The sequence below is a fragment of the Fusarium tjaetaba genome (genome assembly GCF_013396195.1).
Source record: "Fusarium tjaetaba strain NRRL 66243 chromosome Unknown NRRL66243_c0000010, whole genome shotgun sequence".
NCBI lineage: Eukaryota > Fungi > Ascomycota > Sordariomycetes > Hypocreales > Nectriaceae > Fusarium > Fusarium tjaetaba.
Genome location: NW_023501206.1, coordinates 93,929 through 118,250, shown reverse-complemented (window position 1 = coordinate 118,250; position 24,322 = coordinate 93,929). Strand labels below are relative to the sequence as shown.

Sequence of the window (24,322 nt, the reverse complement as noted above, 5' to 3'; positions counted from 1 at the left end):
GCGCCACGCCATCCCTTCACCTTCTCAAAGTCAACCCATCTTGGCTTTTTCAGCACGTTGAATGACTCTCAACGCGCGTCTCTGGAGATCATCAATCGCGTAATCAGATATACTAACACGCCTGATATCGTCCATCGCGACGCTTGCCTACTATGGCTCAACCGGATCCTAGCCAGGGCGTCCCTCAGGACCTTGTATGTAATGCATACGCGCAACGATGCAATGGCATCGCAACATCCTTCTGACAGTCCTTTAGATGCCCCACGTCCATCTGATCTCTTCATTTCGATACCCTGTGATGCCTCGACTTGACCTAAATGAGGTTGCTAAATGGCTTATGGCTGCACCACAAGTCGCGAGAGACCGGGCACCCTTTTTCTGGACATATCTCGATAAACCTACAGACGGCACGATACTCTTGACCTGGCAGCCCCTTCAGCGGTTGGGAACGAACTTCGCAACAGATGGTTATGTCTGGGCGCCTCCAGAACAGGTCTACAAGCATGATCTGGGCAATGGACTGGTAAGGACAAGACGAGAATTGCACAAAGGGACGGCCTGCTGATCCTCACTAGATGCTTGAGATTTACTATCAGAAAGCTGGTTACATTCCCGGCGAGCAGTATGCTCTCCACGCCCGTCGACGATGCCGACTAGTCCCTATCCCTGGCCATCCTAATCCTCCTCAACCAGACGTCGGCCTCTTCATTGTGCATTACGGACCCGCCGAACCGAATGACAGAGTTCCTGTCTCCATGATTCCCTTTGACGAAAGAGTCAACAGCATCATGCAGCAGCGCCACTTTTTGCAGCGCGCTGGCCAGATTCGTCGCAAGGAATTCATGTTATCCGATCGAGTCAACTGGCCTACCCTGCCTGATCTCACCCGTCAGCCAGTGCCTCCCCAGATGGCTCCTCGGGGCGTTCCTCAACAGATGGCATATCCCACACAACCCGCACCGGGTCCTCCTGCTAAACGAGCAAGGCACGCTGCGGGCCAGAGTGGTCAACCCCCCGTACCAGGAATGCCTCAGCTAGACGCTGCCTTCGACGATGAAGAGGATGTTTCGCGGGGAGATATGTTTGACCATCTTACTCCAAGAGAGATTTCTATGAGCCGATACCAGCAGAACCACGAGTGGATGGAAGAGATCCTCTCGTCTCCTTATAGGATAAGCCAGATCACCCCTGCCGATTTAAACCTCGGTTTCAAGGGTGAATTGGCATACTTGACCGAAGGCATCTTTCCCGCGCAAGGAGTTGACGCCTCCAATTCCGTGCCTGAGAAGCCGTATATCGGGCGGCTGGATCCCGAAAAGGCCGATGAATTTCGCAAGCGAGTCCATAATCACATTGAGTCAACCAAGGCCGAGATAGAGAAAATGCAGGCCGACCATGCCGCAGCTCTTGCAAAGTTCAAGGAAAATTCCATCCTCAGCACAAAGGAGAAGGAGCTCCGAAATACTGTCGAGGGTACAGGCACTGAGATTTGGCGAATTGAGGGCAAGGTTGACCCCCACGACGAGGATGCTGTTGCTCGTCCCGTCAGTTCGAAAACCGTTGAACAGATAGTGTCTGAAGTCGAAGCTGCTATGGGTAAGAAGGTTGATACCAAGCCGACGGTATCTCGTGTTCAAGATGGAGGTTATCAGCCACCAGCACCAGAACCCGTTCAGGCTGATGCTTCGCAACTATCTCGTCAGCCTTCGCAATCTGGCTCACAGAACAGCGGCATCATGATTGGCGAATCTGATATCGATATGGGTGGCACTGCTGCTGGATTACTGGATCAGATGCATACTGGCATTTCCAACACTTCGACACCTCTGAACAACTTCGGAACTCCTCAACCTCCATTGTCAACGGCTCAGTCTGGGGCCGGAACACCTTCTAATGCCACCGCAGTTGGTTCTGGCGGTGACGTGACGATGGGCGGAACTCAGGGACCAAAGGATCACACAACAGCGCCTGATCAAGGAACTGGCAGTGGGGATTGGGTTGTTGTGCCCAAAGATGGCACTGTGAACGAAGCGAATCAGGGCCCTGGCTCGGGTGCCGTTTCGGTCAACGCAAACACACCCACTACTGCAGGAATTGATACCGCCAAGTCAGTGGCTAAAACTGCTTCTGCTGGTGCCACCCCAGCAGCTGGAACACCCGGCGGTTCTGTCTCCTTTGACCAAAACGACTTCAGCTCCCTTGGTGACCTTGACACAGCAGGTGATGCCCTTAACTTTGACGGCCCTACGTTAGACGGTGCAGCAGGCGAGCTGGGTGAGGGTCTAGATCTCAGCATGGACATGGACGACTCGGCATTTGGAGACGCTTTTCATGGCGTCGAAACCTCTGGAACTCCCCAGGGTCAGGATATGTAGAACACAACCCTGTATGGTGAGCCGGAGGAGGATTAATTCCATTGAAAAAGGGGGAAGAATGCTTTTACTGAAGACCGGAATTGGTTCTCAAGACGTCGGAGAATGGCGCACCTTTGTTATCATAGGGAGTTTTCTTTTCCTTTTATTCGGCAATAGGGGGGCTACAGGGCTTGCTTTTTGTTCAGAGTTTTTAGGTACTGTCTTGGGTCATCGAGGCCCGATGTAGGACATTGATTATGCCTACGGAATAGGAAAGTAGCTTGTAGACTAGAGGCAAGTAAAATCTACAGTTGAATAATTAATATGGTCTGTCATGTACATATGTGCTTGATTTCAACATTATTTGACCTTGTGCTAGCAGAGACCCTTGTAGCCAGAGAACTTAGGATAGCGAAACCGAGCTCATTATGATTGTATTATACTACGCAAGCTAAGCTTATATGTGGTGTGACTAGACTCACGACAATATTCCAAAGTGACTCAAGTCTGGGTCAGATCTTCAAGACCATGCACTCAGATCGACTCAATCCTGGAAGCTCATCGCTGTTCACAACTTGTTGACCTTCTGCACCACCATCTTAGCTGCCTCACTATTGATTGAGCTGTAGGCTAGGATATAATCTCTACAATGTGGAAATATAAATGAATGACAATCATGGGGTCAAAGGAAATTGCTCTCGGCTTTTATGAGAAAGGCGGTTCAAGTGAACAAACGAATGTAGTATCTATCATGTAAGGTAACGAGGGCTTTTCTATATTCTATGCAGTGACAAGTTCCCAATCACATCATCTCAAACGCAGACAACAAATGGAATATTGCCAAGACTCCAAACACATCCAACACATATCCGTACACAGTCCAGCACAAAGGAGAAGTAGCCAGCGCTGTTCGCCAAATCAAGACGGCATTCCAGCTCGGATATTGGCGTATGCACTCGTGGGGTATTTCAAAAGATTGTTGACCGTCTCAAGGGTGCCTAAAGTGCGCTTTACACCAGAAACGATGCTCTGGGATCCAACCTTATCTCCACTCGCCTCCCAAAAGAAGGCACCACCAAGGTTCCGCTGGTTGATATAAGAGGCTTTGGCTTGGCCAGATTTGAGATCATCGTAAGTAATAAGTTCCCGCGTCTTGCTATCATATGAATAGCTAGCAACGAGGTCTGCATTGTAAGTAGCTTTGGCACCGGAACGTGGCAAATCCCTGTACAGGTAAGTTCCCTCAGAGTTGCCGCCAACGCCCGAGTAGGATTTGCCAAGTCCAGATGTCTTGAGAAAGGATCTCCCGTAAAGAGGCATACCCATGAGAATCTTATTTGGGGGAACTCCCGCCGCGAGGTAATCGTTAATTGTCTTGTCAGTGCCAAGCTTTGTTGAAAGAGGGTTCTTCTTGGAAACGAAAACGTTGGCCTGATGACCAGTAGTAGTATCCCAGGAGCCAGCATAGTCGTAGGCCATGAGGTGCCAAGCGTCAATCCATGGGTTCATTCCTTTCAAATCCATGACTTTATAGTTTGCTGGACCGGCTGATGTAGCAACAGTAAGCATAAAATGATAGTTCAGTTTGTTGTTCTTTGAGTACTGGTCGAGGGCTTTTCTGAGACCGGAGAGTATCAAGACATAGTTGCGAGCTTCTTGGGCATTTGCAGGGTATTCCCAATCAACATCGATTCCGTCGAAGCCCCAGTCAGTGATTAGCTTTATGGCGGAAGAGATGAACTTCTTGCGACGGTCCTGTGTGCTTACACCAGTAGCGAGATCTGGACTGTTATTCCAGCCGCCGATAGAAAGTAGCACCTATTACGTCTTAGTAATTTCACATTAAGCTGCTTGATCGTGGTAGCAAAATCACCTTTAAATTGCGGTTCTTTTTCTTAAGAATGTAAAGCTGTTTAACACATCCGAAAACGTTCTTTCCACCATTATCAGAGTCACCAGGATAGAGTCTTTCAGTATCGGCGTAAGAGTCTGATGAAAACCTGACACTTTGTTAACAAGTACGAAAAGTTTGATGGGGTTGATATGCTTACACAGTTCCGTCTTTAGGGTTCACCTTAGCAAAGGAGTATAGAACATGTGTGATCTCCTTCACCGGCAGATTTTGGGGCTGGAAGTTCGCCCCATAGGTACCCCTGGTTCTTCATTATTAACACCCATTAGTTGCACAGAAATATGCCACAACTCACCAGTTTGTGAAGTAGAGGATGTTACGCTTTCCAACGCCCCGAGCCTCTAAGCGAGTAGGTGCGTTGTTGGCGTCATCCTCATCATCAAAGTCACCACCAAAGTAGTTCTTTGCGCTGCTATCATCCTGTGCATTGGTGGACTCGGGGTTTTGAGTTGTCTGCTCAGATGTGTTTCCGGCAAGAGTATTCTCAGAATCATCACCGTCCTCGTCTTCCTCGGGGCCGCCAAGGTTGGGGAAATCCCCAGGGTTGTAGTCATCCTCATCCTCCTCAGCGAAGAATTCGTTATCTGCACCTTCCTCGTCACGCCTGAGGAGCTCAGGTGCCGGGGTGACTTCATCATCGTCACTGGCGGCTCGCTGGTCCGCATCAGGAATAGCAGTTTCTTGCGAAACGTCCTGGTCGTCACTCTCCGTTGACCGAGTGTTGTGCTTAGACTGTGCCCAGGGGTTTCGCGGAGGAATAAACTGGGGAACTGTATCTCGAGGAGTGGCAGCTTGACTCTGTTGAGGCTTGCGAGATCCTCGGAAAGGCGCCCTGGGAGGGATGAAAGTTGGCTGTTTGTCATTGTTGTCATCTTCTTCCTCCTGGACCTTGACAACAGTCTTCTTCTTCACAGATGCAACCGAGGCGGAATTGTCAGAGCTGTCCTGGTTCTTGGTCGACTTTTGCCAAGATGCTTTTGCTACGAAAGGCATCTTAGGTGGGATGAACTCGGGGACAATAGTCTCTTTAGGATTGTTCGAATCAGCGGCAGTAGTGGTGGTCTTGCGAATTTTGGTGTTAGGGTCAAGTGCGTAAGGCATCTTAGGAGGAATGAACTGCGGTGCGGCGGTCTGTTCTGTTTCACGACGGACAGACGTGGTCATTTTGGTCTTGGTCCCATGTGTATGTTCGATGTGTCCATGAAGATGTTGGTGTCTGGGCTCCACTGCGGGCACAGCAAGTGCTTGCACCAGAAGTGGCGCTATGAGGATGAGTTGCTTGAGCATGTCTGATACACAGCAGTAAATCTCGAGATGAGAGAGAGCCTGAAAACTAAATGTCCCCGGACTTGAAGAAGCCTAGACAATGAATGGTTGATATGGGCTAGTTAAGTTTGAGTTGGCGAGTATAAGTGCTTTCTTATAACAACAAGTTGTTTGCAAAGGAGTGAAACCTCGTGATGTGTGAGGTAGTACTCAGATATCCAAGTCCAGGGGGTCCAACTGTCTTGTGAGCGAGTTGAAGCTGAGACAAAATGCTGAAGCCGGGCTGGTTATGAGACAAGGACTAGGGTGACAGAACTGGGGAGTAGTCTATGAAGCACTATACTTTAAAGAATGAGATGAAGTCAAGGAACGAATGACGTGGGTTGAGTAGTGATGAAAAAGGAATGGCTTAAGGGTGAGATCAACTGGGAGAGAAGGGGGGATCAAGGACTTGAGGCAAGGGAATCGGGGCAAATTTATCACATTGGACATGATGAAAAGACGCCACTTGATCAATGGATGCATGAGGGAGGTAGGCGAACTTGAAAGAGTATAGCATCACGACGAAAGCGTAGCTTGGCCGCGTGTTGGTCTAAAGAAGCCTCCAAGGATGCTACGGAAAGCAACGCTGGGCTCCAGTCGAGACGATGCCGTTCTCGACTGGGAACGCCCTGACGCCGGATGAGACATGACAAGCAGATCATTCGACCTTATCGAGCGCCGCAAGCCCCTAAAACGTGGACTTGGTATGTCTTGGGGCCTTGATAAGGAATGAGTTTAGTGTCTGGAACCAGTGGTTCATGGCGCTAGGGAAAATGGTCGGAGTTTAAGACATGGTGGTGGCTGTCAATCTTTGTCTTTTGTAGTTCTTGTTATTAAAAGGGCGGCACAATGAAGCCAGGTAGAGTTTGGGAGGCTTGACAAAGAGGCTGTGGGCGTGAAGCTCATGATGTGGTTGTGGGTGGGTCATGATGATGAAGGGTCAAGGTAGAGTTTCCCTAGGAACCGAATGGCGTCGGGATCTGATAGTTGTTCCTGCGTAAGCCTCCTTCCGTTTGATCGATCTTTGTGCCTTCCTTTCTGTTCCTGGCGCGGTTTTGGTGCCTCCCTTCCTAATTAAGCACAAGTGATTGTTTGAAAGTGGATGTATCTGGAAATCCTGTAATTGCCTTACAAGAGTTTAATATTGTCTATATATCCAATTAACTAAGGGAGAAACACTAACCAAGAACTCCCTGAATCACACCAAAACGACCCTTTATTGTACATATCGTATGGACGTGCAAAGACAAGACGCCGCTCCCGGCAATGTCTCGTCTTACCCTTGCACTCCCGCATTTGAAGGGAGCAAAGACCCCTCCAATAATCTCACAACTGCAACTCCTCAGCATTGTCTTGGCTCCAAAACAGAAAAGAAATCAAGACAAAATAGACTGCCCTAGTATCAAGGGTCTAGATCATGATCCAGAGGCTGAACGTTAGCAAAGGCGTCGCCGATATACATTCTGGACTCATGAACAACGGATAATTCGGTTCAACGTGTGCTCTCTAGATCAGCCTGCACAACGTCCAAGCTCTGGTGATTTGAAATAAACAGTTTTTTCTCTCCTCGTTGTTCCTGATTCATACTCTTTACGGTAGAGAGCTCGTGACTAAATTGTTCCGTGATTGTAGATGGCTGACCCTAAGACTAAACTAGTGAAGCCATCGCCATACCATCTCATGGCGTTCCAATTTACGACTTGCATTCCAGTCATTGACAAACTTGATTCGTAAGCTCTCGGTGGCCCCGTTCGCATCGAAAATTCTGCAGTTTATCTGTGATCTGAGACATTGTTATATTCTCCGGATCCCCGACATCTCTTTAGGATATCGCTTTGACCAACCCGTTGTCAATTAGGGTCATCAAACGCAACTCGTTCACTATAGCATGAGCCTATAATCCATAAACCCGGCACGGCGCGGCACGATATAACCTGAATTGACGTCTTGTAGCCTAGCTTAGTTATGGATCGCCACATAGACGAATGTATTGACACAAGATGACGACTTGGAAGATTATGATCAAACATCATCATGTTTCTGGATATATAAGCTAACCTATACTGTAAGTTGTGTAATATTCTTTGCCTCAATTATCAAATACTCTATAAAAAATACCTAAACATACACAACATCTCTTCAAATTAAACATACCCAACAGTAACAACCGTAATCATAGAGGGCTTGAAAGTGATTCTCTCTATATCTGTATCTAAACTGTGACGTTTGTCCCTCCCTGATGAAGACTCCATTTCCTCGTTTCCAAAACCTGTCTCTGCCTCATATTAGTAGCCCCAGTCAAACCCCCATCATTCCATTCCTTCCCCCCAGAATGGATGGTCTCCAGCTCAGCCAAGTCATCTGCTGGCCGTGGTTTCTCATCACGCCTTGCTGAAAGGTAGAAGAAATCCCAAATGAAACTTCGTTCTAGCTTGCGCGGCTTCCCATCAGCGGTCCAGAAACGCTCCTCGCTAAGTTCTCGCGAAAGATGACGTCTGAAATATCGATGTTGGGTAACCCACCAAGCTCGCCAGACGAACAAAATCAGAAGAGTGAGTGGGATCGCGGCCGCCCAATAGTTCCAAAAGTGTTTTCCGAAGCGGTTCACCTTGACCTGATCTGTCATAGGTCTCGAGGAATCGTCGTCTTCTTCATCTGGGCCAAGCCAGTCAAACATGGACATGCCGAAGAGAGTTCCAAGAAATTCGCCGGGGAGAAAGATGGCGGTTATTACGGCGAGAGCTTTCATCGAGGAACTGTCACGTGATGATGCTACAGCCATTCGGGCGTTCAGGATGTTGTCTTCTTGCGCCATCTTACTGTAGATCTACTGCTTTTAGTTGGTGTTCACTCTTTCGACTTGTACCACTTACCATGTCGATCTGAGCACGGCATCTGGCCTCCGACATGCGCCTATCCGTCTCAAGACCCATGCAAAGACGCAGTAAACCGTCAAGATACTGTCTGATCTCATGCCAATGGGGCCCCAATGAATCCCCATCGGTCACTTCATCGGGAAATCGAAGCCTAGGGAGATCTCTGGGAGGCAGAACTGGACTCACTGCGGGAGGTCCACCCTGAGGGTCGATTACCGTGGGACTCAACATACTGAGATCGTTGCCGAAGTTAGAGTAGTTTCCCATTCGTTCATTCAACTCGTCTCCTGCCAAGATCAACACTTTTATAGCTCTCTCCATCCAACGAATGGTATCCAGAAGTTTGATGGTGTCCTTGAGAACTTCGTGTGCCCTTTTCATGAGTTTGGTCATGGTGCTTGGGCCCCACGCAATTCTCTCGCCATCTTTGCCATTGCTGAATGTGCGACTGAGACGCCTCCCAGTCTCTGTAGCATCGAAGCCGGCAATGTTGCTGACATCGTATTCCAAATGAGCCACGTTGGAGTTGTTCTCGATAACAGCCTCTTCACATCGCATAAATTGCACTTGGAGAAGCACGACAGGCATTATGAGAGGGTGCGCCCAATGATTTCTGCATGACTCCAGACGATGATCGTATTCGTCGAGGTCATCGAGGTTGTGTCGTCTTGGCTCCCATGACTGTCGGACAAGGATGGTCGCGGAGCGTTCACGGACATCGTATGTCATGGACAGAAAGTCACAAGGCGTCTTTGGCATCTCTGAGAATGCGAGAATAATACCTACATTGTTAGATAGACCTATATGTGGCATTGAAAAAAGCCTTACTAAGCTGAGATTTGTCTTTTGACCAAAATCTAGATTCTGTGGTAGTTCGAGTTGAGTACTGCAGCGTGGCAGGATGAAGGTTCATGGCAGCCAGGTCATCAACCGTCATGCTGAGAATGTCTCGACCACCGTCATAAATAGTTTTACGCTTAAAACAGATTCTGTATTCAGTTAACCAAGAAATCTTGTGCATTAATTGTTTAGACTTACACCCGGCGTATTCGGCCTTCCATTCCGGCTGATGGTGCTTCATCATCGTCTGGTTTTCGAAAACTGCCCTTCGAACTATTAGTTCACCGCTCTCTATTCAACGAAATGTACTGACTTCACGGTCAAGCATATGACCACGCCGAAAGGCTAGGTCAAAGAGAGCTGTTCCCGAAGCATCGTCGCGAGTAAAGTGGTGGGTGATGTGGTTGTCATCGTCCACCCAGGGATCCCGCTTGGTGGATGGTGCTCCAGGTTGCTCCGACCGCTTGTATACAACATACTCGTCATATTCAATGTTAGACGGAGTATCTTTTGCAGTGATTAAAACTTGGTTAGAGCAGGTTTCCTGATCGTAGTTGAACAGGTCTAGGCCGTGGTGTACCAGCCCCATTAAGGCGGTTTTGCGCCTCCTCCGGAGACCGACAGCGTGATCTTGCGGAACTTGAGAAGAACAGCCACCCTAATGAATGGGGTGGAGAACTCTGGATTCATGAGAATCTGAAGTTGTTGAGATTGAGTCGATAGTGTTGGTGGGGAGGTACTGAATGCACTCCTTAAGCGAGAAGAATATTGCCAGTCTTTGACCCCTAACTATGCAATGCACGCAATGTTACTGAGCGTTCAGCGGCGGGTCAAGCATGTTTATGAATTGTCGAATCGTCCTGAATGCTGACTGCCAAGACATCGCTCTTCAGCCCCCAAACAAGGGTACCTTGTTCGTTGAGAGCCCAACTCTCCATGGAGGGTTTCGGGCAACGCATAACGCCGTCATGGGACCACTTCGAGGACTGAGATAGATCCCACAGCCTCGCTGCGTACTTCCATTTGAGTAGGAAGCGGTTGACAGGCCCGTTAACCGGCTTCGGATCGGCGAATAAGACGGCGGTTGAGTCTCCGGGGCGGACCCGCACGGAGCGGATCGGTGGTGGCTTAGATCCGGGGACAAGTGATAAAGCCGGATTGGCTCTTATTTTGAGAGCCCGATAATAGCGAGCTGCCATTCTGGGTTTATCTCGGGCGTAAAGATTGAGGCGCAGGTTCGAATAGAGTGACATGCATCGAACATCACGGGACTCGTTCTTCGCACTCATAACCATTTACGGTAAGAAATCTCTCAGTCTTGCTGCCCAACATATCAGATGTTCTTTCGTACTAAAGCTGGCCATAGGAGATTTTAACAATGACAGTGTATAGAGCAAATACTGAATAGGTTGGTTGACATACAATATGTCAGCACTTCGACAAGATGGTGAGAGGTAGAGGTACAAGTATATAGACCAAGAGAACGCTGGCAATCATAGTCTATTCGGTTGGCACATTCTGAATTTTACGTGCCTATAGAAAAATCATAAGTGAATGGGTGCATAATCGGGGTTTTATTATGTCGTATACCTGAATAGTTGAGGGGAGCCAGACAAGTTGCAGGCTTCCAATTAAGATATTACTGGGCTTCTCCATGTATTCTGACATTTGGTCATCCGGTTTTACTGCTTTATACACTTCCTTCAGTGCTGGAGACTTGTGAACTGCCTCGACTACTTCCATCACTTGCAGACTCATCCTCAGCTTCGCTCTCCTCAGTAATACTCCCAAGTCCCGTCCCGAAACTCCAGGAGCTCGTTTCATTACTATTCCTGTTCTCATCTTTCCTCCCCACTTTCTTACTGTTATCGATCTTGTTCTCTTCCGTCTGTCCATCCCTGATTTTCCTCTCTTCTATGCTCTTCAGTTTTTGCTTAACATCGTCAATGCTCTTCTTTGCCCTGTCGAGTTTGCCATCCATGGTGATACATTTGTTGCACATTGTCTGTATCCTCCGCGAAGTCGGTACATGAGGCTTCTTGATGACACAGTCATGGGTTAAATTTCCATCGCTGAAGTCTTTGGCTGTTTGGCATCGCTTTACGCAGATGCCCCAGCGCTCGTGGGCACATTTAAAAACGACTCGACCGTAGACGCACATACTGATAATCCTTTTGCGGAGTTTGGAGGTTGTGGTGAGGGATCCCTGAACTAGGAGAGGAAATTTGACAAAAACGTGCATTTCATCGCTTTTATATCTCTCAGAAAAGTGAATGGTTCACATGTTCATATAGGCTTTGTTTGTTGATTCATTGTGACAAGTGACATGCATGAACAAGTAATTCCAGAACAAAACAACACATCATGTGTGGCGGACCAGCTTCACTTAAGTTCCTTTTAAAGCATTCAGTGATCACATCCAATGTGAATATTACGTGGACTAAGAAACGCAAATATATTAAGAAGGTACTTAATTCGGCAAGCGTCCGTGAGCTCACAGGGTTGTCATCACAGGTCTTGAGTTCGAGCATGCACGCTTTGTCAAACGCTTTGATGTTCAAAATACCATGTACATCCATGTGCTATTAGCACCAACAACAAAGAGACATAGGACTCTTTCAGGAACCGGAAACTTTGTCCTAAGCCTCAGGCTTCTAACAAGCCACTATCCAGTACTTCTCGAAAGTTCCTCGCCCAGGATATTTTACCATTTCTCTTCTCTCCAATATGTGGCACTTCAATGCCGACCCTTTTCAAAGTCTTTAGCAAGGGGGACTCCTCGTTGTCCGATATGACTACTCCTCCTGTAAGCAGACACTGCATATCCGTGGTCGAGTCCCCAAAATAAATCACCTCCCCGTCCTTCTCGTTGATGATGTGTTTCAAAGCTTTCTTCTTCTCGCACACATTGGTCATTCTCCCCTCGAAAAATTCTGGTCCTTTTATTGTTCCATCTGAAGCCGGTTCGTTGGCAATAACCTCAATTTTATGTGGTAAAAGAGCGCCTCGTAGAAAGGCCCGGGACCAATTGACCGATATGACACTCACATCCCAGCCTCTCTGTCTTGCCAGGGTTATAAGATCCGTAAATCCATCTCTGAGCTTAATTCTGCCGGCCTTGACAGCGTCAGCACCAGCTTGCGACAACGTCTCAGCGTCTAGACCAGCAAAGATGCGTGAGTCAGCAATGCGTCGTAGAGACTTCTCTTCCACATCTTTCATTCCTGATAGGAATTTGATCTCATGATCCACAGATGTTCGAGTAACCTCTGGTGATGGATGGTTGTCTTTGTAGTGTCTGTAATCGGCAACATAGGATTGCACCACTTGGTCCCAAGAAGTCTGGAGGTCATGGCCATATTTGTTCCTCTGTATCTCGAGAGCTGAGCGAGCAAGCTCCCCAATAGAATCTTCTTGGGTGATTGTGCCATCAAAGTCGAATACCAGATGCATCTTGAGACAGGTCGGATAGTAAATGTTGTCTCGAGCCTTGGTCATAAGCGGGGTTGTCCGGTGGATTAAGAGAAGAAGAGTGTATATGAATTCATACATCTGAGCCAAGAGGGTGATTCCAGGCTTTGGACAGCAGCTGATCCGGTCTTGTAACAGTCGGAAAGAACCTCGCCTCCGACCAGTTTAGATTGCATTATTGGTTACTGCGGGGAAGTTATTACGTAGGTAGCTATGATCTAGAACAATAGTGAGTGGATCATGATAACCAAGTGCGAGAGTAGCCCAGCCAAGAATGCTATAGTCCAAGTTCAATCTCAGGTCGGATAAAATAAAGATAGCTTCAGTTGACACGCGAATTACGGCTCTCAAAACGTTTCGCTAGATGATTGATTACAACTGGTAATCTATAAGACTAGAAGGGTATCGCCGCTCTAAAAACCCTACCCTGAATCCTTCGAACACCACATTAAATGATATCCTCCGCTCGTTATCCTTGAAGTGAAATTTTGCCCCTTTTTATCCTCTTCTAAGAAGTCCGTCGATGCTGGTACTAGGAAACGGGCAACACATCCTCCATCTCTGCATCGTCCTCATCGTCATCGACAGGTTCAGCAGCAGCCTCCTGGGCCTCTGCGCCACCCTTGTCGCGGTAGGCATCGCTCAGGCAATACTGGTTGGCGAACCGGCCACTCTTGTTAAGAACAGCAATCTTCTCGAGCACCTGTCGAAGGTACTGTTCGGGCTGCTGAAGCTTTTGTCGCAAAGCCTTCACTGACCAATACTGATACTGGCGGAAACAATCGAAAATGAGATCCAGAAGCTGGTTCTCTGGAATACGGGCTGCCTTGAATACCTCGCCCTTCTTTGGCTTGGCTGTGGCAGCGATGTTTTTCTGTGACGTTTGTTAACATAACCGAGAATGAAAGACTGGACGGGAACAAAACGTACGATGAAGCTGTCTCCGAATTCGGCTGCGCGGGTAGTTCCAGGGTTCACTACGGCTGAAGCTGCGTGTCGACTGATGATTTGGACCTTGGATTTGTTCGCCTCTGCATCCAGGATCTTCTGCTGAAGCACCCGCTCTTCCTCATCTTTGCCGTGGGGCTCAACACGAACATCATAGGCAATCTTGCCAAAGATCTTTGTCTTTTCTGTGACGGTTTGTTAGCACCTATTCGTGGCACGGCTATGCGAAACTAAGCTTACTCGGGACAGCTTTGCGATAGTATGGTTGATATCGACTCCTACGGTCGTAGCTCGGTCGTTCTGCTCCGTTGTTGTTGCCTTGTTTCTGCCTCAACAATGAGGCAGGGATACCAGCATCGGCAGCCTCTTGTCGCGCCTTGCTTCGCGCCTTAAAGCCAGGCAAATCCTCCTCGCTGAAAATGAAGTGGTTGCTAACGTTTTGTTCTTGGACTACCAGATCGTATTCGCGAGGCAGCACCTGATGCTCCGGGCAGTTGGCGGAGAGAAGCATGCGAAGTTTGGTCTATGTATATTAGTATGGTGTCATGATGTCTCATCGGGTATGCGTACATCTTCGCTACCATCGGGTCTTTTTTCAACCCATGTTCGCAGAGTGCCAATCTGAATTTCGTCGTCGTCGCCGAGTCGCTCCGTCAATTTAGACCAAGCTTCCCACATGTATCGAGGAACGCGCGCGAGGTAGAGTTGCTCGAAGGAACTAGGTCTTTCGTCTCCTTTTTCGTAGAATTCGAGGTCGCCAGCATCTTCATACAGATCTTCTTCGTCAACTTGCGCAGGAGAACCAGACGCCTCGGGGTCGGGTTTGATGTACGGCTCCTGCTTGATGAAGGAATCGGCCATGATGGTGGTCGAAGTTGTGCAGGACGAGGAATACTTGGAGATGCGATAAGTCGGAGGACCTTGGATAGGTGCTGTGTGCAAAATGTTTAGGATATGAAGTTTATCCAAAGTTTAGGATGCCTCTGTACAGAAGAAAGGAGGAACTTTGCATGCGCCTTGTTGATTCGCGCGCCCCAGAGAATGGCTATCAGGTCGTGAATGATGTCTTTGAGTGGAGACCCAGGCAAGCTCATGGCGAGCCTTTCTCATGCCTAGGTAGTACAGTACCACAATGGAGCTATGTACACGGTGTCGGTATGGAGGTGTGGAGCTCTGATTGGATCATGAGAACAGAATCGCCTTTGTTCGTATGTACTGTACTTCATCCATCAGCTCGCACAGTATAGCCTACAGCCAACTGAAAGGTGATATTAGTTACTTAACGTAGACATGGTAATAGCAGCTGCGGGTGGAATCTAATCCAAGCACACTCCTATTAATAGGTAGTAAGTTATATGTTCTTTGTGCCAGTGATTGAGTGCTTTGAGGATCGGCCGGTTTATATTCACGCTAATTCGATGAGGCGAGGCCTATCTAATCCCCATTTGCCAGTGGAGCGAGTTCCTGGCCTATCATATCCCTGACAACTACGTCGTGGCTCAAACCCAACCTAGCTACAAAGGCTTACTTTGACTTTCGAGTACACTTTCAAGATCTCAACTCTCTCGGAACATCACACATTTACGATGTTGTCGCTTTCTTTATAGCAATGCTCGGCTACCTCCCCAGGGAGCTCAACACTTAATCACCCTTCTTTCTTCCACTGTGTCACCCCCTTACCTTGTATAACCCTGCGCCGCCTTAGTCCGTCTTACTCCTCAACTTTTAACACTGCTACTCCGTACTCAGGCGTCGTTACAATTATCACGGAACCCTCCACATATCTCCCCATATACACACTATCAGGATCGCATGGGCTTCCGAAACTTATGAACGAAATTTTGGCACGACTCCGAGATTCAAGATGCCACCCAAGTCTCTGTTGGAACTTGCCACTGCGGCATGCATCAAAAACATCCGCGAACTCGACAGTGTTGGCGATTATCTTCCTTATAAAGCAGTCCGCCTCCTTCTCCTCAAGATCGATAACGCGAAACAACTACGAACTATCGAACTAAACTCACCTCAAATACAGGGCGAGACAGGTGAGGTATGGCTGAAGCTTATCAAGCATGAGTTTCCTATGGAAGTCAAGCAAAAGGCATACAAACCACCAAACCCAACTAAATGGTATCGTGTGTATGAGAAATACAGGTCAGATCACCAGAAGGCCCTCTTGGAAAGTGAGGCGAAGCTCAAGAATGCTCTCATGGGACTCAAGGAGGACAAGGAGAAGAACACCAGCAAGATTGTCGATGACAGAAGACTCTTGCCCCGAGGAGGCAGAGTCGGGCCAAAGAAGGCTTGGGGATTTGGAGCGCGGGACCCAAATGGAAGCACGCTCGCATTCAACAGGGGAAGTCGTACCAAGACTCATAATGGTGCAAGCGTCATGCGCAAAGTCCGACGAGAGACGAAGGAGATTGCCAGTATCCACGGCGCACTGTCAAGGCCAACACAAGCATCAAATGCTATTACAAAACTCCGCAAGGCGCCTGCAGCTATGGTGGGCGACTATCAGAGAGCCGCCAAGCCAACGATCCGACCTCCGCTCCCTCCTCCGCCAAAATCAGCAGTATCTGATGTAGTTGAAACCCATGAAGCACGGGCGCAATATATCTCGGACTCTGATTCGGAAGATGGGGATGATCTGTTTGACGATGAGCTGCCGGCACCCCGTCGAAAGGCTTCGTCCCATTTATCGTCGTCTCCTCTGAAGAAGCCTGCTGCTGCTGGACACAGCGATTCTACAAGCAAGGTCAGGCAAACTGGTCTTCTATCCAACAGCTATAAGGGTCCTAAACCTCAAATCACAACATCTTCAAGGCCCAGAGCGGCCACTTCAGCTGGAAAATCGTTATCTCCTGCCCCTCAACAGAAACACATATCTCTTTCTCCAGAGCCGACCGAACAATCTTCACCTACACGTCTCACAAACACACGACCGAATCCGGGCATCGGACCACGCAAGCGCAAGGCTACGGATGTCTTCATGAAGCCTAAGAAAAGAGCTTGAGGTCCAAAAAAGCAATTCTTCGTGTTTCTCTTTGTTTTTTATGTTTGGCACGGTTTGTAGGGAGGTTTATTTGAGGGGCAATTTCCAACCCCATTTGCATTACGGGAGTACAGTGTATAACGGGCCATATTAAGGGAACCAACGGCTACAAGCGAATGGCAGCAATGACGGCGGACTAATAGTCCATGAATCGTGGAATTAGACTGGGAATAGAATGGAATTCGAGGCTGGCGCTTGTGCCAATTTGCGATGTGTATGAGAGTATCAAGACCACGAGTGAAAGATAAGCATAGCCAGGCTTGCTAAAACGGGATGCTTAATCAATCAAAATAACTTTATAGTATCTTCTGGTATTATCACCGTGTCTTCTGAGAGTGTTTGGTACTAGCAGCAGTGTTCGCGCATGACTGCTCCAGCTGACTCGACATCATGATCCCGTGGGTTCAAGCTGTTGTACTGTGTTCAGTAATTCTACCTAGTACAGTGATCCCTCGTCATCCTCGGTTGTCGAGCGGCGAACTCGTTATGTCGGGATGAGGTCCACTATGTTCGCTCAAATATTCGTTCGATGTGTTTATGCCATCCATCGTCCTCCTCTAAGGGCGAGAACGAGATGGAGAGTGTCACCAGCGGAGAGATTGTATTCGGCAGCAGTCTTGTCGTCGGTCCTAGACAGGGTGCGTTAGCATACTGAAAGACATGCTGTTCGTTCAAAAGTCTATATGGGAACGTACATTTGCTTGCCGCCATGAATAAGTCGCTGTTGGACGGGCGGGATACCCTCCTTCTCCTCGACCTTTTCCTTGATCTGGGAGACCTACAAGCGGTCAGCTAAGATCTCTCTGCTTCAACTGTCTGGCGCCTTCCGATATTTACCTTGTAGTCTGACTCAATATCCAGCTCGATCTCCTTGCCGGTCAATGTGCGGACCCTAGTTATCGCAGTGTTAGTTTGCTCCCATGTTTGCCAGCATGACATCGAATTTCCGGCATGTGACGTACTTGATCAACATTCTGGCGGCGGTAGTGAGGAACCGGGGGTGTTGTGTGTTCGAGGGATATTACAAGAGTTTGCAAAGAGCAAAGAAAAAAGTGTCGCGTAGGTTTCGAGTATGCGAGGCTGATGTGAAGGTCAAAGCATTGGCGGCTGTTGGGCTGACTGAGCTTGATTGATTCAATGGTGGGGTTATGGGCTAACACTGACGGAGGGGGAGGGGCGACCCTTGCAGTGACTGGAGCTGTTGCCTACCTCGGCGATATACCTCCTACCTTAGCTGCTTAGGCACTCAGTGCCTCCTATTGTGAGTTCTGCGGCTCATGATGGTTAGAGGCCTTCAGCGAATACCAAGATTGAATATCCAATATTTGCATACCTAAGTACCTAGGTAAGGTAGATACGTACTCACTTATGTCTTTGTGTCAATGGAAGAGCCGAGTTTCGAGACTCTACTACTGTTTCGCGTCGTTTGCGTCAGCAGTGGTTCACTTCTCCTTGGTGAATTAAGACCAAATTCTATGAAATCGTTTGCAGCAGAGCAGAATTGGTAGTTCGACTTTTCTACCTCATTATTCCTAATAGTACAACCCTTTCGGTAGACATACAGTGGAGAGTTCATTAAAAATCCATAAGCACCTCTCCTCGTTCGCGGCTCATCCGTCCATATCATCCGATCAGTTCTTGTCATTACTGTCAAAGACATTGAGACCCAGACCCTCAGAGTCAAGCATGAGTCTGTTCTTAGAGCCAGCCTCTTGGAGCTGAGCAGCAATCTGTCGAGCGTTCTCAATCTTCTTGAGCTCAACATAGGCCTTGTTCTTCTTGATAGCCTCACCAATCAGTTCAGCAGAGCGAGCCTCACCCTGTGCCTTGACAACCATGGCCTGCTTCTCCTGTCGAGCCTTGTCGACGATGAAAGCAGCTCGTTGCGCCTCTTGCTGGGCAACCTGCTTAGCCTCAACAGCAGCTGTGAATTCGGGAGAGAAGGCAAGGTGCTAGGGGATGTCAGTCAGATCAGATGCTCTTGTTCAAGCATGGGGTTGTTTGCTTACAGTTAGAGATACGTCGTCGAGGAGAATGTTGAATCGAGCGGCTCGTCGAGCAAGGTTCTCTCGAACCAGCCTGGCAACATTCTCTCGCTGTGTGATGAGCTGGCTAGCGTTGAACTGAGCAACGACACTCTTGAGAACTTCATTGACAATAGACGGCAGCACACGTTCGTCGTAGTCGGTGCCTAGTGTACGGTAGATCTGAGGCAGAGCATCAATCTGTGGGCGAGAGAGCACACGGCAGGTGATGTTGACCATCTGCAGATCCTTGGTTCCGGTCAGAGACGCAACATTGCGTGGCTTTGCTCGGACATCGTACACAATTGGTGTCTCAAACCAAGGGATGTTGATGTGCGTTCCTGTTTGCCCAAGTAAGTGTCTGAGCCGAATCCTCCGAAGTTCGTTTTCTCGCACCTTCATTGTAGATCTCCTTGCTCACACCACTTAGCCTCTGGTACTTGATGGCTCTGTGACCACCATCGACGTTGAATAGGGAGTTTGACAGGAACAGAGCACCACCAGCGAGTAGTAGACCGCCGAAGAGGGCACCACCGGCTGCTCGAGGCATCTGAGGGCCACCTCCTCCAACACCACCACGAGCCTGCTGCATCTGTCGAAGGCGGCGCATGGCTTCCTCCTGCCAGTTGTTGTTCGACATTGCGGATGTATATTTTCGGAGCGAGCGTGGACGAATTGAACCGATGTGATATGTCGACTGACTTTGGTGGTGATGGTTTTAGGCGTCCGTGTAGTCGTCAATGATGGTCATGAAGCTACTCGATTGAAGCTGTCGGCTAATGTGGGTCCCCGTTTTTTGCCCGCCCCAGCCTTTCCCCTTCCAGAACAACATACATTTGCCTTTGGCCTTCAATTATTGGTCTAAGCCAGAGTATACCAGAAAAGCAATAGACAAGGCAGCAAAATGGTTGGCAATAATAAAGTGTTACCTGATCATGCACTATGCCGCTAGATGCTTTATGTAGTCATTTTCATCTTGTTTTATTTTAAAGTGCATTGCACCATGCAGTCTATCGCCGCCTACATCGTACTAGCTTCCTGTGTGTTGATGGTTGATGTGAGTATAACCTACCCTGAATTATAGCAGAGAAGGTATGTGACCACAAATGAGTTTATCAGATCCGTCCATTATATAACATATTAATGAGAATCGATATTTGATATTATTCTCAATATTCATATTGCTAGTGTAGCATCACTTCAACTGAGGCAGAGGCCCAGTCAGCATATTAATAAAGCTTCTTAAAGGCATAATCCAACATAGATAGTTAATCATGTGTTACGCTAAATACCTAAGGTATCCATGAACACTATAACTACTATGAATTATTTTCCTGACTTATGATGAGATGACACAAGCTGGCATTGTCCATTGTCTCGCAAGACCAATCTCACACACTTTCAATATTGGCCTGACTTGGTGAGCAACACTGCGTCTTTGTTTTTGAGCTATATAATTAAGTTGTGTTTGCTCCTCTCAATATTTTTCATTCCTATTCAAGTAATATTCATACAAAAGAAACCTTTATTCCGTCAAAGAGGATCACAACACCATGTTCTGTACTATTTACAATGGTATCTGTAAGCACATAACATGATATATCCCATACCCCATTCGCCAAGCACATGCAACCTGACCTAACGAACCGCCATTACGCGTGTAATCATCACGCATCCCAACATCATCTCTCATACTTAAGTTATTGTGTCCTTTCCTACATCCAATCCCCCCAAAAAAATAAACCTTCATCTAGGTATATATGAAAAATGTCGAGCGAGTGCGGGTTGACAAAAGAGAATCTTCAATGTTTAGCAGATCACTCACAGAGAGCAATCTTGATGGTCTCAGTACCAGCCTTGGGCTTCTGAGCATAACCGTTGAGCATTCGGAAGCCGGACTTGCAGTTTCGGCCCTCCTCGAACACGGCAGCGACGCCATCCAGACACTTGCCAGCTTCCTCCATGGCAGTTCCAGTAGTAGTAGTATCGGCGAGCCGGAGCTCACCAGCAACCTTCTCCATCTCACAGCGGAGGAGCCATCGCTCCCAGTTCCAGCCACCAGCAATGCTGCAAGCGCTAGCAATATCATCACTGCTTCCCATAACCATGGCGTCCATCTGGCAGGTCTTGACATCCTGGCCATTAGGGCTATCCTTCAAAGGAGGGCTAGGAGGCTTGAACATATTTCGCCTGGCACCCATGGGCAGACACATCCAAATGCGGCGAGTGTCTTGGAAGCCGGCACGGGCCAGGCGACCAAGCCAAAGCTTGGTAGGATTAGGGTCATAACCAAGAGTCTTAAGGGCAAAGCCAAACTCAACGCTCTTTGCCAGCCCAACGGGACCAGCGTTGATGATGTCTGAATCCAAGAGTGAGAAATCAAGATAGCCACCAGGCTTGAGAACGCGCATGCACTCCTTGAGACACGTGTCCCACTCGTCTTCCCCGTTCTCGCCAAAAAGCTTGAGGATGCTGTGAAGCTCTCGGGCAGAAATGAGATCGAAATGGTTGTCTGAGAAAGGGAGACGAGAAAACTTCTCAACAGCAACTTGTCGATGGTTTGGGGGACCGCGGACATTGCAGTTGGAAAGTTGACGAATGGACTTGGTTGTGACAGTGTAGACCTTGGTGTTGGGGTACTGGAGCGCGCAGTGCCACGCCCAGTCACAGGTAGTCTGCCCGCCCAAGTCAAGGACTCTAGCGCGCTCGCGAGTAGTACTGCCATGTCCAGGGGCTGTGCGAGAAAGACGAGCCAGTCGTTTGGTCACTGGAGCAGAAATGAGGCGACCACCGTTGAGCATCTTCATGGCGGCAACGTGCCACGCAGCAACGGTCATTTGGTTCATGGCCTCAACTTCCTTCTCTCGGCGGAGCTTCTCAGGGTCGTCAATGATGTTATCATCGCCACGAGCAACATTGGCGCTGAGTCTCTTCTTGGCGGACTGGGGAACGACGCTGAGCTGGTACTTGCCGAGAAGCTGGTTGCGGTGAGATTCCTTAAGGGAAACACGCTGGGCCTGGATGGCCTCAAATCGAGCAAGCTGGTGGACAAATACATCTTGGCGCTGTATGCGGATGATGTAGTCTTGAAATGCCCGATAGTAGGCAGACTCGCGGCGGACGAGCATGGAAGGCAGACGCTTTGGGTGATCAGAAGTTGAGACAAGGCTGGAGAAACGAACGCTCTTCTTGACAGGAACAATCGAAGTTTCTTGCTGAACCTTGAGGGGAGGAAGTTCAGTTTGAATTTGAGGAGCTTCAATCTCCTCCTCAGCCTCCTCAGTGATGGTGTTGAGCCCCCCATCGTCCTCGGTTGACTCATCCTGGACACCACGAAGGTAAGATCGTTGGGCCATAAGCCAAAGTTCAGTGCGATCAAAATGGGAGAGAGCCTCCTTTTGTTGCTTGCGAGCATACTCAGGATCGTAGTCGACCACAATCTCGGTGGGAGCATCCTCAGCCCGGGGTGAAGCTGGGGTGTTGGCGGACTCGACAGTAGAGGGAGCAGTCTTGTGCTCGAAGACGGGTCGAGCAGTGGGCATGTCGTCCGAGAAGTCATCCTCCTCCTTGAGCTCAACGACTTGCTCAACGATAGACCCAGCGGGGGCGGGTGTAAACCTGACACTGCGATAAAAATCCTCAACGAGCTCCTTACGCTTAGGGACAGGGGGAACCGAAGCATCCATATTCCAGGGACACCGGTAGAACTGTTCAGCGGTGGTGGACGTAGGTGGTGGCATATCCTCGGGGGACTTGGAGGGCATGTGCCATGTGTTTCGGCTTCGCGGAGATAGACCGGAGAAGAAACCGCCTGGAGATGGAATATCAAGCTTTGTCAGGTCTGCAAGGGACTGACGGTTGGGGTTAGGAGAGAAGGCCCTGTTGATAGCTGGCTGCGACTGGAAGCTGGTGATGAGTCGCAATGGCTGCTGTCGCATCTCAACAGTTGGTTGGACAGAATGTTGCTCAGGCACCTCAAGAACTTGAGATGGTTGTTCATGGAGGTTCTCCTCGCCACTGGCAAGGGCATGGAGGGTAGCGAGAGCGCCGGGTTGTAGTTGAACACCAGCCCAAGCATCTTCGGTATTCGAATCCTCGTTTCCGATTATGGGTGTGGGCGGGGCACTCATAGCCGCGAGCTGCTCAGAAGTCAAGCTCCCATCCAAAGATGGGGGAGCTGACATGGTTGGTGTCTCTGCTGCATGTTGCCCATGCATGAACTCCATCTGAGCAGGTGACATTGTCAGTTTGACGGAAGGAGTCAGAGGGACTGGAGAAGTCATCGACTTCTTCATATTGTCCACAGCAGACCACGTCTCAACAGAGTTATCGCGTGTTGCTGGAATGACAAGCGGGGTCGGTTGCTTGGTAGGGACCTGCCTCGACCTAGCAGACGCTTTTCGCTTGAGCATATCCTCTTCATCATCAGTCACATCATAGAGATCCTCGAACTCCGTGGCCTCGGTGGCGACACTATGGCGGTTCCAGGGGTTACTGGATGTGGTTGGTGAAGTGTCGGCAGCCGAGTCGGTTGAAGGTGATGATGGGAGAATAGGAGCAGAAAGATAGTTCATTCCTCTTGGTGTAGGGAAGTGGTCGCTCATCGGTGTTAGCCATGCCTCAATCTTGAGTTGGGCATTGCCTGCGCGTCTTGTCCTGCGACCCCCGTTTTGAACCATACCATCATCGCTATCCTCCTCAATTATAGGATTAAGTCTCCCCCTGTGCTTTCGTGCCAGCGAAGAGTCCAGGGGGTAGTATCGGTTTTGTGTATCAGCCATGTTGCGTATCAGTCAGTTATTCCCGATATCTGACTCGTGCCCGGGGGCTCAACGCAATAACAAGGCTATGTATTAGTCGTTATAGTAAGATCTGGTCGACGACCGGCGTCAGTATTAAGTGTGTGAAAACGACAGGATGCCTCGATCAACGAAGCCTCTATGCAGATCTGCGAAGTGACACAGCACGGAAGACTGAAGACAGAAAGAAGAGAATGCGGAAGAGAGTGGCCAGACTCCTGGCCGGGGGATTTTCATAGTCTTAAAGCCCGAGAACTGGTCCAGAATCGCCAATGCTCGCTAGAGCGGCTATCCGAAGTGTGTTAGAATGAGTTGGGCGGCACGCACTTGCAGTAGCACATCCCAATTCCACGTCTAGGTGGGCCGATGCGTCGACAGACATGGGAGCTTGCCGCACACGAAGCGTGGTGGAGGCGGGGCCTGGGAGCGCCAATATGCTGCTGGAGAACCTGACTGGCACACAAGGCTATCAGAGATATGTGAGCTTTGTTGGCGGTAGACAAGACCAGAAGAGGTTGCATCAAGGTAGCATCCATGCCCGGCCACTAGGTCGGTTGATCCCCGCTATCGAACAACTAATATACTCAAATAGCCAATAGGAAGCAGAATTGTGTATTTCTATTTTTGGCTGACAGCGATTGACAGGGGTAGAACCTGTTGCGCGCGCGAAAGTTGTGATGACAGTTACAGGCGTGAGAGACTATTGGTCCATTGTTACCGCTGTAGGGCCAATTA

The 24,322-nt window shown here is 48.9% G+C and overlaps 9 protein-coding genes across 9 annotated transcripts; 2 read left to right on the top strand and 7 right to left on the bottom strand.

Moving 5' to 3' along the window:
- Positions 1 to 152: 152 nt before the first annotated feature.
- Positions 153 to 2,375, top strand: FTJAE_228 (uncharacterized protein; the record flags this gene model as incomplete). The annotated part of the gene is made up of 3 exons (XM_037348457.1): positions 153 to 194; positions 257 to 523; positions 576 to 2,375. 3 exons carry the CDS (start codon positions 153 to 155, stop codon positions 2,373 to 2,375), a joined length of 2,109 nt encoding a protein of 702 aa, XP_037212576.1.
- An 897-nt stretch (positions 2,376 to 3,272) lies between these two features.
- On the bottom strand, positions 3,273 to 5,553 carry FTJAE_227 (endochitinase; the record flags this gene model as incomplete). Its single annotated transcript, XM_037348446.1, has 4 exons — positions 3,273 to 4,172; positions 4,228 to 4,354; positions 4,406 to 4,507; positions 4,562 to 5,553. The coding sequence occupies 4 exons, from the start codon at positions 5,551 to 5,553 to the stop codon at positions 3,273 to 3,275; spliced, it is 2,121 nt and encodes a 706-aa protein (XP_037212575.1).
- Positions 5,554 to 7,786: 2,233 nt separating this feature from the next.
- FTJAE_226 (uncharacterized protein) lies at positions 7,787 to 10,489 on the bottom strand (the record flags this gene model as incomplete). Its single annotated transcript, XM_037348435.1, has 6 exons — positions 7,787 to 8,401; positions 8,448 to 9,232; positions 9,279 to 9,439; positions 9,489 to 9,556; positions 9,604 to 9,854; positions 10,201 to 10,489. The coding sequence occupies 6 exons, from the start codon at positions 10,487 to 10,489 to the stop codon at positions 7,787 to 7,789; spliced, it is 2,169 nt and encodes a 722-aa protein (XP_037212574.1).
- A 1,447-nt stretch (positions 10,490 to 11,936) lies between these two features.
- On the bottom strand, positions 11,937 to 12,743 carry FTJAE_225 (UPF0655 protein; the record flags this gene model as incomplete). The annotated part of the gene is made up of 1 exon (XM_037348424.1): positions 11,937 to 12,743. One exon carries the CDS (start codon positions 12,741 to 12,743, stop codon positions 11,937 to 11,939), a length of 807 nt encoding a protein of 268 aa, XP_037212573.1.
- A 550-nt stretch (positions 12,744 to 13,293) lies between these two features.
- FTJAE_224 (transcription initiation factor TFIIF subunit) lies at positions 13,294 to 14,570 on the bottom strand (the record flags this gene model as incomplete). Its single annotated transcript, XM_037348413.1, has 4 exons — positions 13,294 to 13,635; positions 13,692 to 13,894; positions 13,950 to 14,232; positions 14,280 to 14,570. 4 exons carry the CDS (start codon positions 14,568 to 14,570, stop codon positions 13,294 to 13,296), a joined length of 1,119 nt encoding a protein of 372 aa, XP_037212572.1.
- A 1,003-nt stretch (positions 14,571 to 15,573) lies between these two features.
- FTJAE_223 (RNA polymerase II transcription factor SIII (elongin) subunit A) lies at positions 15,574 to 16,725 on the top strand (the record flags this gene model as incomplete). The annotated part of the gene is made up of 1 exon (XM_037348402.1): positions 15,574 to 16,725. One exon carries the CDS (start codon positions 15,574 to 15,576, stop codon positions 16,723 to 16,725), a length of 1,152 nt encoding a protein of 383 aa, XP_037212571.1.
- A 574-nt stretch (positions 16,726 to 17,299) lies between these two features.
- On the bottom strand, positions 17,300 to 17,737 carry FTJAE_222 (ubiquitin ubl1; the record flags this gene model as incomplete). Its single annotated transcript, XM_037348392.1, has 4 exons — positions 17,300 to 17,393; positions 17,460 to 17,542; positions 17,602 to 17,656; positions 17,727 to 17,737. 4 exons carry the CDS (start codon positions 17,735 to 17,737, stop codon positions 17,300 to 17,302), a joined length of 243 nt encoding a protein of 80 aa, XP_037212570.1.
- Positions 17,738 to 18,395: 658 nt separating this feature from the next.
- On the bottom strand, positions 18,396 to 19,428 carry FTJAE_221 (prohibitin PHB2; the record flags this gene model as incomplete). The annotated part of the gene is made up of 3 exons (XM_037348381.1): positions 18,396 to 18,716; positions 18,774 to 19,129; positions 19,185 to 19,428. The coding sequence occupies 3 exons, from the start codon at positions 19,426 to 19,428 to the stop codon at positions 18,396 to 18,398; spliced, it is 921 nt and encodes a 306-aa protein (XP_037212569.1).
- Positions 19,429 to 20,605: 1,177 nt separating this feature from the next.
- On the bottom strand, positions 20,606 to 23,569 carry FTJAE_220 (uncharacterized protein; the record flags this gene model as incomplete). Its single annotated transcript, XM_037348370.1, has 1 exon — positions 20,606 to 23,569. One exon carries the CDS (start codon positions 23,567 to 23,569, stop codon positions 20,606 to 20,608), a length of 2,964 nt encoding a protein of 987 aa, XP_037212568.1.
- Positions 23,570 to 24,322: the final 753 nt, after the last annotated feature.